Source organism: Sitophilus oryzae, unplaced genomic scaffold (genome assembly GCF_002938485.1).
Source record: "Sitophilus oryzae breed Bouriz unplaced genomic scaffold, Soryzae_2.0 scaffold_942_pilon_pilon, whole genome shotgun sequence".
In the NCBI taxonomy this organism is placed as follows: domain Eukaryota; kingdom Metazoa; phylum Arthropoda; class Insecta; order Coleoptera; family Curculionidae; genus Sitophilus; species Sitophilus oryzae.
Window position 1 is genome coordinate 3,009,761 of NW_022147575.1, and position 14,331 is coordinate 3,024,091.

At 31.4% G+C, this 14,331-nt stretch overlaps 1 protein-coding gene across 1 annotated transcript in view; it reads right to left on the reverse strand.

Moving 5' to 3' along the window:
• The window catches only part of LOC115891036 (POU domain protein 2-like), a 175,903-nt gene that overhangs the window by 131,113 nt on the left and 30,459 nt on the right, over positions 1 to 14,331 (reverse strand). The window contains exon 2 of the mRNA XM_030911429.1: positions 12,461 to 12,508. Within this exon, the coding sequence (XP_030767289.1) occupies positions 12,461 to 12,508 (48 nt within the window). The remainder of the gene's footprint in view (positions 1 to 12,460; positions 12,509 to 14,331) is intronic.

Consider the following 14,331-nt stretch of genomic DNA (forward strand, 5'->3'; position numbering starts at 1 on the left):
AATTTCAAGAGTCTTGCAAGATTTCTTGAATTCAAGATTTCTTGAAAGTTAGAAATGATACATTTTTTTAAGCGATAATTAGGTCTTTGCGCAAGTTATGCCGGGTTTATACAACATTTATATGGTCGTAATCACAATCATAGTCATAATCATAAAAGTTAAATTATTCAATTCCTATAAACCTGTTGACATCTACCATGAACTTAGCCTTTAATTATGTTACCCAACTTCACTGATATAAAAATTATGATTATGAAAATGTTCTATACACGCACATTAAAATTGGGTTGTGATTATGACGATGATTAGGACTGTGATTATGTTCCGACTTATGCAAATGTTGTATAAACCCGGCGTTAATATTGACCAGTGATAAAATAAAGTCGAGGCAACAAACCGTATATTGGTAATTGGTATTATACACAAAATTCTATTGGTATAATGGTATTATAAAAAAACGAACGGTAGAAACTAATGGTGGGTTCGTGGAGCACGCTATTTGCGCTATTTGGTACTACTTTTCATGCACGAAATTGCTCCGCGAGCAAAAAGTAATATCAAATAGCGCAAATAGTACACTCTATCATGACCTTTCCGTATTCTTATTCATCTTTTATTTGGTAATGGCCCCTGTTTCGTCAAACGGGCGAGTTGACGTAGTTCGTTTGCGGTCCGTTAAGATTTTTTTTGCTAAAATTAGCATCGTTGTTGTTCATTTTTTCCCTATTACATTTTGTATACGACGCTTTCTATGAAATAAAATATAGAAATATTATTACCTTTTTGTTAGAATGTAAAATTTTTCAAGACAAGAAATTTCAAGAGTCTTGCAAGACAAGACAAGACTTTGCCATTCAAGAAATCTGCAAGAAAAGACAAAAAAAAATTCTTGCCTTGAATTTTAAGACAAGACAAGAAATTGAGAGAGATTTTTAAGACAAGAATTCTTGTCTTGTGCAACACTAGTTACATCATACAAACGAGTGTTTTCTAGTTCCAATAACTGCACTAGCAAAAAACTAAAATATTTAAATACTATGACAAAACCACGATTTCAATATTATTTTAATACGATCGACATGACGGCAGCGTGAAATAAAAAAATACTGATAATTTCTTATTTCTGACGTTGAAGCGCTACGGTCGGACTTTATTGAAATCAACTGAAACGCACCAACCCTATGGATACCTGAAAAATATGACAATATTATAAGACGAATACAGTATTTTAGAACACTTGTGAAGTAAATTAACTTTTTCTCCGGACATCGTATATATTTAAATACATTGAAAATGAGCGTTTGAAGTATTCTTTTAGAATATGTTTTTGCTAGATGAACTTTAGGTAATAAACTTAAAATAAATTTTCAGAATTATTGCAGAATATATTCATCTATCTATTTTTATTACCTGTATATTTTTTTCTAATTCTATACTGTTCCCTTGTGCATACATATTCATAAAATGCATATATTCGTATCTCCCTAACGCGAGCCGCACTGACTATTTAAATTTTAAAATGATTTAATGAAGCTTCATTTCAATCTTTAATAACTAACTCGGCCGAATTTGCATAACGCCGATTAGCATTCCTCAAATATTAATATTAATTACATTTTTTTCCATTATTTGCCCTCGGAGGTTTATTTAAATCTTGATGATGTTTCGTTTTTAGTGGTTGTGAAAAAGTTTTTCGAATAATTTTTTCTTTCAGGTTTAACATACCAGGAAACGACTTGAATGAATATTGAAAAGTACCAAGAGATCGAATTAAAAACTGCGTCAAAATGGCATGTGAAAAGACAATTGATGCAGCGTCGTTGGAAACATGGGAAATCCCATGCAAAGTTTGAAATGTCCAAGTATTGGCTTTACTATTGAGTTTACAGCAAAGTCGTAAAAGTTTTTTAAAGATTGTAGCTTGCTGAATACATATTCCAAATTTGAGCAGTTTTGAACTAGACGATTTTAACTAGAGGAAGACCAAGGGATAACCTGGGCCCGCATAGCCAACAATAGACAACAAAGGGCCCGATTGCAAAGAAAGTATCTAAATATGTGAGGGAGGCAACACCATAATTGAAAATGGTTGGATAAGCTAAGAATGATGATCATGATGATTATTAGTATTACATTTTAAAATTATATTGATATACATATTTAAACAAATAGACATTATACAGGGTGGTCCGAACCGTATTCCGGTAACTTCGGCAGCATATTTTGCAGATAAAAATAAGTAAAATAGTTCGAATAAATGTATTTCCTAAAATGCTTAGTTTCGGAGATACAGGGTGTAGAAATTTCATTTTTATTTCGATTTTTTCCAAATAATTTCTGAAGTAACGTCAATATTTGGATAAAAATTGGTGTCTGGGAGCTTTTTGACTTGTAAAATTTGATTTTGATGTCAATATGACTCTTATTCGTAGGGGGCGCCACCTACATGTGTTTTAAATGTTTTGAAGAATAATAACTTTTTGTCCGTACCTGTATAAAACTACTCTGTAAAAAATATACATTTACTAGGTTTTTTACGTAAAAAAGATCCCTTGATAAAAATCGCTACGAGTCATGGTTCTTGAGATATTTGGACTCGAAATTATCAATACCTACCTGTTGACATAAATTAAACATGTTGACTAAATAGTTATTAGGCTGAAATCGTAAATTTCAAATGTTTATGTACCAAAAGTTCAACAAAAACTTTTTTATCATCATTTTTTCAAAGAAGTTCCCAAATTTATAATTTCAGTCAGATAACTATTTACAGCGTTTTCAGATGGAGCGAAGCGTCCGCGAGTTCCACGAGTTTAAATGAACAATTTCACATGAGTCGCGTATGCTCCGTCCGGATGAGCTATCTTGAAAAAAACGGTCCGCTCCATCTGAAAGCGCTGTTACTCGACATCGTTTATTTTTTGTCAAATGACATGTATTGACTATTTACATTCTAAATATCTTGAGAACGGTTGCTTGTAACGATTTTTACCAAGAGATATTTTTTACGTAGAAAATCACGGGAATATATGTTTTGTCACCCAGTGGTTTTATACAGGTACGGACGAAAAGTTATTATTACTCTTAAAATCATTTAAAACACATAAAGTGGCGCCCCTACAAATATGAGTCATATTGACATCAAAATCAAATTTCTCATGTGAAAAAACTCCCAAACACCAATTTTCATCCAAATATTGATGTCACTTCAGAAATTATTTGGAAATCTCCGAAACTAAATATTTTAGGACATACATTTATACGAACTTTTTCCTTATTTTTATCTGCAGAATATGCTGCCGAAGTTTCCGGGATACAGTTCGGACCACCCTGTATATCAATAAATAAAAATCACCAAGTCCCTTTGTAGTTTCAATATAATATAAGTTATAAGTATGTCCTTGGATAAAGGCTTTGGTATGCTTATACCCCTGTAAGATTCTCTTTTTCTTTTTGCATATAATATACAGTATGTCTCCTGAGTCTCATGATTGTCTTTACAAGAGGAAAAACTTTTTTATTATTATGATAAAAATGCATTCTCCATAAAAATCTTTGCCTGTTCTAAAACGGTTAAAATATATTTGAAGAGTTTTGTCCTAAAAATCAAAAGGCATTTCTATGGTAATGTAATTTCGATTAAGATGGCTATATTTAATTTTGATTAACGTCATATTTTTTGCTGTTGTTAAAGTATCACATTTTCCGATAACTATTAGAACCCTTTCCGTAGCATTGAGCTAAATAAATGTTATGATTCTTTAACATTTTAGAACAGCAAAAAATATGACGTTAATTAAAATTATATCAATAAAAATCTATCAAAGAATGAAAACGAAGTTATGTTACCATAGAAACGCGTTTTGATTTTTAGGAATCTCTTCTAAAAAATTCAACCATATTTTCATATTCTTTTTAATTGCCTCTAAAACGATATGGAAATTTGAAAAAGTATAATCGGAATTAACCATTCTAGAACAAGCAAACATTTTTATGAAGAATGCATTTTTCTCAAAATGTCAATAATAATTTTTTTTGTGCCATATATGCTTTTAATAACTATTTTTTACTGGGCTGACCAAATTATCCACTATCGATCGATATAAACGAACTAGTATCACTCTACCTTTTCTGAGAAAATCGAAAATCAATACAAACCGACAGTCGATCAATTAAAACTGTTCTGTTTTTGTTGGCGGAATTTATTTGAGAACTAGACCGGAGGAATTTTTCTGTTAAAGGCAAGACGAGGCATAAAAATTCTTCCTGTATCTGATCTGAAACGGGGCAAACACAGCTCCGATGACGATAATGTAAATGAACGCAAAAACGGTTAGTTCACAGTACTGCCTTATTGCTTTCTCAGTCGTGTTAACACGGCCTTAAACTGAATTGAATTCTTACGTTTACTCTACGTATTTTAAAGTCTTTTTAAAAGAAGAAAATGAGTGAAGCAAAAAGCTCCATCTTTTACAAAAGTTTTATACTATTAGCCCACGGCCACACAGAAAGCGTTTTTTGCGTTTTTAGCGTGAAGCGTCTTTTGCGTCTAAAACAAAATAACAGGATTATATAGGAGTGGCCCCACCAAAAGCGTCTAGCGTTCGGCGTGTCTCGCAAAAAACGCAAATGAAAACAAATCAATTTGTTTTCTGTAGCGTCTTTAGCGTTTGCTATGAGACCCCGTCATAGGCGGACTTAATATTTAATAATATAATAACAATAAATTAAATAGTATGCATTTTTTTCATTTTAGAGCAATCTAAAAATATTTTTATGCAGAACATCTAGCCTTTAGGAAGATTCTATTAAATTCAAAAATTTAAAGGAAATGTTTGAAAAAGTGTAGTTTGAAATGTTGAAAAAGTAATAAATTAAAGGAATATTTTCTTACGCGCAAAAAAATAGTTTCTTATGTGTAAAAAGTGTTTTTTTTTCTGCGTAAAAAAGGTTTTTTAACAGAAACAAATAGGTTTTGACGCGCAAAAATAGTTTTTTACACGTAAAAAATTTTTTTTGGGATAAAAAAGTTTTTATTACCCGAAACAATAAGTTTCTGACGCGTAAAAAATAGTTTTTTACGTGTAACAAATAGTTTTATAAACGAAAAAATATTTTTTTTTGCGCAAGAAAGGTTTTTTTTACCAGAAACAATAAGTTTTTGACGCGTAAAAAATAGTTTTTTACGTGTAACAAATAGTTTTTTACACGTAATTTTTTTTGCGTAAGAAAAGTTTTTTACCAGAAACAATAAGTTTTTAAGGCGTAAAAAATAGTTTTTTACGCTACCAAACCAGAAACAATAAGTAGATTACCAGAAACAACAAATAGATTTTTACACGTAACAAATAGTTTTAAACGCATAAAAATAGTTTCCTGCCAGTAACAAATAGTTTTATACGCGTAAAAAATAGTTTTTTACGTGTAACAGATGGTTTTTTACATGTAATAATTTGATTCACTTTTATAAAATTTGTATTAAAATATAAACATTTTTGATAAACACGTGGACTGCTCACAAATACACGACGCGTCATTAAGTATTTCTAAGCCGTTAACAGGTTTCGTTAAAACTAACTCGTGTGTCAGGGCCGTCTCGCTAGCTCGTATGTCACGGCCTTGAATTTTCACTCCCAGCGCGCGTAAAGAAGTTTTACTCAAAAAGTTTTATAAATCATGTCCTAAAATTGCGTTAGCAACTAGTAATGTTTACTATTCTATTATAATAATTATAATTATTTATTATATTATAATTATAACAAGTAACCACTACACTACAACATAAAAAACTAAATACATATAAACTAAAACTCATAAAATAAATGGGAAATAATAATTATTATTTTTACACACACCACTGGTACTAGCAGTAGATTGTGTTTGTCGCCGATTGTATGCCCCGGCCCGTCCACAATTCAATCCCAGCATCTTTTATCTTCGTCTCTTCAACGCTAACCGCGCCGATCTCGCCTATCTCTTTCTCACAGGATTGATTGTTGAACGGGCCGGGAGTCCACGAGCTTGCGACGTTACTAATTAACATCTTGATAAAAACTACAGACCTGCCGCGTCTTTTGTGTTGGACATAAATCGAAAAGAAAACGCTTAAAACGGTAAAATCGCAAAAAGCGCTTGAGACGCAAAAGACGCAAAACGCTAAAAACGCTTTCTGTGTGGCCGTGGGCTTATTATTAGTAGATACTCTAGATGGCAGACTTTTTGTATGCATTGATTTTCGGTAAATTATTGTCGAAAAGGGTGTAATTAAGGGTGAAAACTTGGTATAAATCTTTATAATCGCTGGCTTTAGAAGTACACAAATTTGCACAAATGTTTCTTAGTCCTCTGGTAATCGCTCGGGGTATTTTAATGCCCCACAAGATGTTTTACTAGATATCTTTGTGAGGGAATGTCAAAATGACATGTTAAAAAATACATGAGGCGGATGTATTCTTTAACAGTAGTGTGTAGGTATTATAGGTACCTATGTGCACTCACGCCACTTAAATTTAAGAATTACTTCTTATGGATGTCGAGGAGAGGTAGGTACGTCATTTTCTTAAAATATTACATCTGTAAAAAAGCCCAAACCTATAAAACCAATTGAGGTGAATCAAAAAACAAACTATCGAGAAAAGACGTACCTAGATGCTAAAATTATTTTTTGCTTTGTTAATATGTCCCACAGGGTGTTTCAAACTTTCACTAAAATGTCAACATTTTGTTTACTTTCGTATAATTGACAGATGGAAACTTTCATCACTTTTGCCAAATAATTTAGCAACAAATGGCTCAAAAATCATCAAAATAAAAAAACACTCTGTAAATCCAATCCCAAATAGGTATTAATTCAAGCATTTCGATCAGTTTCTTAAGAAATGTACGTTTATTTTTGTATTTGCATTTTCCTCAAACGAACAGTCTGGTTATTTGCAAAGAATTCGAATTACAATTATTATTCACTACATTTCAGTTTGGATTTTTCATAATCGAGCCATAATCTCATTCAAATGCGACAGTAACATATTTATGACATTTATTTTGAATTATGGAATGAATTCAAACTGGGTGCTTATTTCTAGACATCGTTGCTTTTTCATTCCGTTTAAATCAAAATGTAAATAACAGATAGAGTATACAGCAAAAGATACCATAGAATCGAAAAGAAAAACGGCGTCGAAGATGGCCGGGAAATGAAAATCAATGATAATTTTAGCGATGTCAAGCCTTAAACGTCATTACTTGACCCGTGCTCTTCTTTATTTTTTGTAATGGCGCTTACTGCCAGTTGTCTTTTTTTATATTAAGTAAAAATTATTTTTAAACGGTGTAAATTTCGAAAAAAAAATTTTTTTAGGAGTAGATTTGTGAGTTCTGTTTTATTCTTTCCGAAATTAGTATAATTCCCTATTTCATCGTTAAAAAATCGCGATTTATCTAAATGACGTCTTAATGTGAGTGCTATTTATTATTTACAAAAAAAACGCACATCTATAATTGCATAGTAACATAAACGCACCTTGATAATTTATTAATTCGCAACAATGAAAGTAGATCCTTTTAAATCAATTATTGTTTAGAGATCGGCATGAAACAGTTCTGCTGTTGGATAAAACTTAGAGAATTGTCATACCTTGGGGCCATAATATTTACCAATTTTATTGAAAGAAATCGTTTAGCAAAAGGGCTGCTCGTGAATGGCCTTTCGTCTTGGAAGGGCACACGCATCAGGGCAACAGGTTTCGAGGCTCTTTTCATAAGCATATTCCTTGGGGGAAATTTCGACACCGTCAGGGGGAGAGGAAGTTTTTAGGCTTAGGCCAGGGGGCACGCGTTCCTGTCAAGACATATTTTTTAACTGGTAACAGATTTCGGCCTAAAGGGGGTGAAATCCCTTTATTATTATGTGTCGAACAAGTGTTGGAAGGTCGGGCGAGATTGTCGTCGCCTGTATGCAGCAGCGGCTTGCGATAATGTCATTGATATTTTTCTGGGGAATTTATTGAGTGGTAGGTATTCACAGGGCCCTCCAGCAGAGAAGAAGTGCCATAAAAATCATGTTGGTATATAGGGTTTTTTAAACAACTCGTTTATGGGAGGTATTTTAGATTTTAGGATGTTGGAGATTTCTATAATTAATATACAAATCTCAATGTTTTGCTACGTCTTAGAAAAAATCGTCCGATTTAAGGTTGATTTGATCACTATACTTTCCGTTTCCATTCCATATCTGTTCCTTATTTTTTATTGTATTGACTCTATACGCCAGCTTCCGTTCCGTGTCAGTTCCATACTTTTTATTGTACAATTTATATCATTACGAAAGTTTCATTTTAAAAATTAGTATCTTTTGAAAAAGGTAATAAATTCAATTAAGGGGTGAAAGAATAAATAAATATCAACCAAACTTTAACAGAGCTGGTACAAATGTAAGAGCTTGACAACTCTGTTTCCGATACGCTTCAGTCCGTCCGCCAAAAAGATGTATGGAAGGAAAGGATATGGAACGGAAGGGAAACGGAACGGATAGTGTTCGTTGTCCTATTCATTTACATGATGACTTTATGTAAACGGAAGAGAAAAAAAATCGTCCGATTAAGGTTGATTTGATCACTATACCTTCCGTTTCCATTCCATATCCGTTCCGTATTTTTTTATTGTATTGACTCTATACGTCAGCTTCCGTTCCGTATTAATTTATATATACGGGATACGGGAGGTATAGTGAGAATCAACCTCTAAATGGAATTTGGTATGTCGATAGATTGGCCCAAGACCAACATACCACACGTGTCATTGTGACAGTTAGTTTTGACGTAAGAAACGTCAAAAGTTGATGTCGTCCGATCGCGACCAAATTTAGTGGGTAGGCTATGTGAGCGACGGTGTACACGGTCCCACCCTGCAAAGATGGATACGACGTTTCGTTTACATCTTCATCAGGGTGGGACCGTGTACACCGTCGCTCACATAGCCTACCCACTAAATTTGGTCGCGATCGGACGACATCAACTTTTGACGTTTCTTACGTCAAAACTAACTGTCACAATGACACGTGTGGTATGTTGGTTTGGTTTGGTTTGGATGGATACGACGTTTCGTTTACAAAGATGGATACGACGTTTCGTTTACATCTTCATCAGGGTGGGATTAAGGATTTGAAATAAATGTGGGTCGATTTCGGCATAATTGGGGACGGGCTACAGGATGACGCCCTCGACGTTTCGAACCGATGCCTCTAAATGGACGAAATCATCAGGATTTTTCTTAACTATGGGTCTGTTGGAACCAAACTCGGCACGTGGATAGAGGTACCCGAATGGAATCCTCAGGCGGACAGACGGTTATTTTAATAGAAATTTTGTGAAATTATTTATTAACTTTTAATTTATTGCTTTTTCAACATTTCAAACTACACTTTTTCAAACATGTCCTTCAAATCCGTCAATGTAATAGCTGTTACTAAGAACTGACACTACAAATATTCGCACATAGTGCACACACAATTTTTTTTATTATTGATTCACTCCTTATTAAATACCATATAAAACAAATTAAATAAAAAAATAAATCGTCACATTATTTCTCAAAACTTTCGAATCTAAATTTTGTAAAATAAACAGGCGACAATTTCATATTAAACGATCAAATTATAATGTTTCCAGTCCCATTGTTCTGTTAGGTAAACGAAAACGGGGAATTTATGGTGTGTTAATCATGATAAGGATCTCCAAATTTCTAAAACGAAATAAAGAATATAATATGTATAAGAATTAAACCGCTATAATTTATCTGAAAGTTCCTTCCGTCGCGGCGGCAAAGATATCCATCGGCTCATAACACTGTCAAACGAAATCGAGGTAGGCGTAAATGACAATGGTTAACTATCCGTGAGTTACTGCACTGTTGAGGTTGGTCACCGTTATGGTTGGTGTTTATTTTTGCGATAGAAACACGAAAGAAAAATAAAGATGATTATACAGGATTATTCAACACATATGCCACGGAGTATTGTAGTTCAACGATTAGATTTTAGCAAATTGCAAGTTTTGGGTTCGTTGAAAGACTATTAGAGCTACAATTTAAAAATATTTTTAGAAGATACAGAGTGTATATAATAGCGGAAATAATAGTGGTATATTTAATTAATTGTATGCTCTTTTATAAATATTTAAATAGTTTTCTTTTTGCATACAAATGGACTAGTAATATTATCGTTTTTAGCACCTGTACATTTGTTGCTTTGTTTCTAAAAACAATTTAAAAACAATATTCCAAGGGGGAATATTGATAAATGAGGTCTAAATTATAAGAAAATGAATTTTCTACAGAAACTTAAAGGGATAAGTAAAAGATGGTATAATACAATTTGATAGACAATTAAATTGTGCATCTGATTCTCCTAAAATATACAGGGCGTTCCATTTAAATTAAACAAGTTATTGCCGTTTAATGCTAGGAATTATTTAAAATAACCTTTTGACACTCTGTATGAGGTAGTATTATTTTTATTATTGCAACACAATAACTGATCAATAAATAAACTTCAGTAAATATTTAGTGTTAAAAACTTTGACACACTTGGAGAAATGAAGCCTTAAATTTTTACTGCAATTTCACAAAATTGAAAATATTTCAAAAACGGTAGGGTTTAAGTGTGATAAACCTCAATCAAATTTACCTTTATTTTAATCGTAGAGACTAAAAATGCAATAATATACAGGGTGCTCTATTTAAAAAAAATACAACTTTGATACTTTTTATTTATTTGGGACACTCTCTATCTTGTTAAAATATTTTTAAATTGTAACTCTATTGGTCCTTCAACGCACCCAAAACTTAGAATTTGTAAAAATCTAATCGTTTACCTATACAATACTCCGTGTCGTATGTGGTGAACAATCCTGTATAGGGTGACACAGCATTCCGAAAAAATGTTCTATATCAACTTCTTGGTTTCTTTGAATGATCTAGTATCTTTAAAAAGTATGAAATATTTCCCTATTTAAACTAATGAGATGTAAGGTCTTTTAAAATATCAAAGAACAACATATGAATTAAAATTTATTTATAAAATTAATGTATAAACTTGGTGCATTCTATCGGAGAATACTGTAAACAGCGAATTAAAGCAATGCACAGATTTAAACAGCGAATACTCGAAAAATTTGTGATATAATTATTCTAAAAATGTTAGAAAGTATAATTTGTGAAAATTCTAAAAATAAAAATAAAAAAGTAAATATTTTGATATATCTCCAGAAGGTCTAACTTATATTATAATTAATTATTCTATTTAGAAACACTTTTTAGATGAGTTCAACTACGGTAGCCAGCATAGTTTTAATCACTGGTTTTGCTAGTGGGGCATAATTGGGGCTATTTCGGCTATAACGTATTTTTTAAAGGTACAGAATTATAATTTTAGAAGATGTTCATAAAAAATTTAAGCACTAGATGATTAAAAAAGGTATACCATTAATACTGCAAGTTATATTTTATCCTCTCATAGTATATACCGTATGATCGAGAAAAAACGGCGTCAACGATGGCTATGAAATGAAGATCGCTGTCATTTTATATGGGAAATGTCATCGATCGTCATTTCCCAGCCAACTGGACGCCATTTTTTTTCGATCATACGGTACCTATTTAATTTTTTCAATATATATAATGAGCACTTTATTTACTCACTTGTTCCATCGAACTGCTTGAATCCATTTTTGCTTTTAATCAAATTGTCGTGAGAACTTTATTAACATTCGAGATTGTCACAATATATCGCGATGCCCTGTTTGGGTTCTTTTTCACTTAATTTTTACTACCCGAAACAGCGTTACATCACACAAACTATTTTTATTCCCATGTGATATCCATTATTATTTAATTAAAATAAACCTGCAAAATATTTGAGTATTTTGCTTCCTTAACCGCAAACCCATACCCCCATGCCATGTATAGAAAACCGCCTTTTCAAACAGGTGTCTTTTATTCAGCAAATTAATTAGTGTTGACGAATTTCGTGGTCCGCTGGAGGGGTCACAAAACTCAGCAGACCATTCTACGTAGGTTCCGAGCCCCATAAAACCCTAAAGGCATCAAAAAATAATATTCACCAAACTTTTTTTCCAGTTTAATTTTTAACCATAGCCATAAAAAGTACCCCTATTTAAAAAAGAATTAGAGTTAAGAGTAACAATTTTTTAAAACTTTAAATATTTTATTGAAGTAAGGGTTTTTTACAAGCACAAAGGTTTGCGAACTTTTTTCCGTTTTTTTACAGCGTCCTATAAATATTTTAAGCTTTCTATTGCTTCGAAAATATTGACGTTTGTGAGTTATATGATTTTCGCAAGAGAAAGTTTTTTAAGAGTACAATTTTAAAATATGGCCAGTTCTTTGTGAAGAAGCTAAAACATGGTTCTAAGAATAGTAAAAGGGTTCTCTAAAAGGGACTTACCATATTGCTTTTCGGTAGGAGTGTTTGGTGTTGAGGTCACTAAGGTATCTGAAAAAAAAAACGTTTTGCTTTAAAATCTTGACAGAAATATATGAGGCTATGAGGAATAAGATTTAAAGAGCTTTGTTAACATATGAATTTAAAAAATATATCACGTATATAGAGTTGTTGTTCACCACATACAACACGGAGTATTATTGTATCTAAACGATTAGATTTTTAAAAATTGTAAGTTTTGGGTTCGTTGAAGAACTATTAGAGCTACAATTTAAAAATGGTTTTACAAGATACAGGGTGTCCCAAATAAATAAAAAATATCAAAGTTGTATTTTTTTAACTGGAACACCCTCTATATTATTTCATTTTTAATTTCTATGACTAAAATAAAGGTAAATTTGATTAGGGTTTATTACACTTAAACCTTACCGTTTTTGAAATATTTTACATTTTGTGAAATTGCAATAAAAATTTTAAGGCATCATTTCTCCAAGGGTATCAAAGTTTTTAATACTGAATATTTACTGAAGTTTATTTATCGATCAGTTATTGTGTTGCAATAATAAAAATAATACTACCTCATACAGAGTGTCTAAAAAATTATTTTAAATAATTTTTAACTTTAAACGGCAATAACTTGTTTAATTTTAATGGAAAGCCCTGTATATTTAGGAGAATCAGATGCACAATTTAATTGTCAATCAAATTGTATTATACCACTTTTTACCTATCACTTCAAGTTTTCATACAAAATGCATTTTCTTATAATTTAGACCTCATTAATCAATATACCCACGGAATATTGACATTTTAGATTGTTTTTAAAGCAACAAATGTACAAAATATACAGGCTAGTAATATTATCGTTGTTAGCAAAACGATAATATTACTAGCCCATTTGTATGCAAAAAGAAAATTATTTTAATCTTTATAAAAGAGTATACCATTAATTAAATATACCACATTATTTCCGCCCAAATACTAATTAATTACAAACTTAATTGTGTTCGTTAATAAATTATTTTAAATAAATGTGGATTTGAATCAGAGATCAATATAATAATAAGTTATGAAAATGAACGCCTCTGTTGTTATCAATAAGCATTCGTCAAAAAATGAAATATCATTTTTAAGGTGTTACTTTTTACCACACTGTCTAATACACATACAAAATTCAGTTTTTTAGTATTTGGAGCAATTATTATTAATCAACGCAAACAGTCAATTAATGTAGTTTGAATACTGGAATCATATTAATTGGTTCTCTTTAACAAATATTTAAACAGTTTTATTTTTTATTTTTAATGAAATAAATAAAAATTAATAGTAGTATCTGTACTCTTTAAAAGTTTGGTACATCTTTAAAAATTTTGGTACATCTTTAAAAATAATCTAAAATGTCAGTATTCCATGGGTATAACTGATCAATAAATAAACTTCAGTAAATATTTAGTATTAAAAACTTTGATAACGTTGGAGAAATGAAACCTTAAAATTTCTACTGCAATTTCACAAAATTGAAAATATTTCAGAAAATGTAAGGTTTAAGTGTAATAAACCTTAATCAAATTTACCTTTATTTTAATCGTAGAAACTAAAAATGTAATAGTATATAGGGTGTTCCATTTAAAAAAATACAACTATGATATTTTTTATTTATTTGGGACACTCTGTATCTTGTAAAAATATTTTTAAATTGTAGCTCTAATAGTCTTTCAACCTTCAACGAACCCAAAACTTACAATATGTAAAAATCTAATCGTTTAGCTACAATACTCCGTGTCGTATGTGATGAACAACGATGTATGAGGCTACGAGGAATAAGATTTAAAGAGCTTTGTTTACATATGAATTTAAAAAATATATTAAGTATA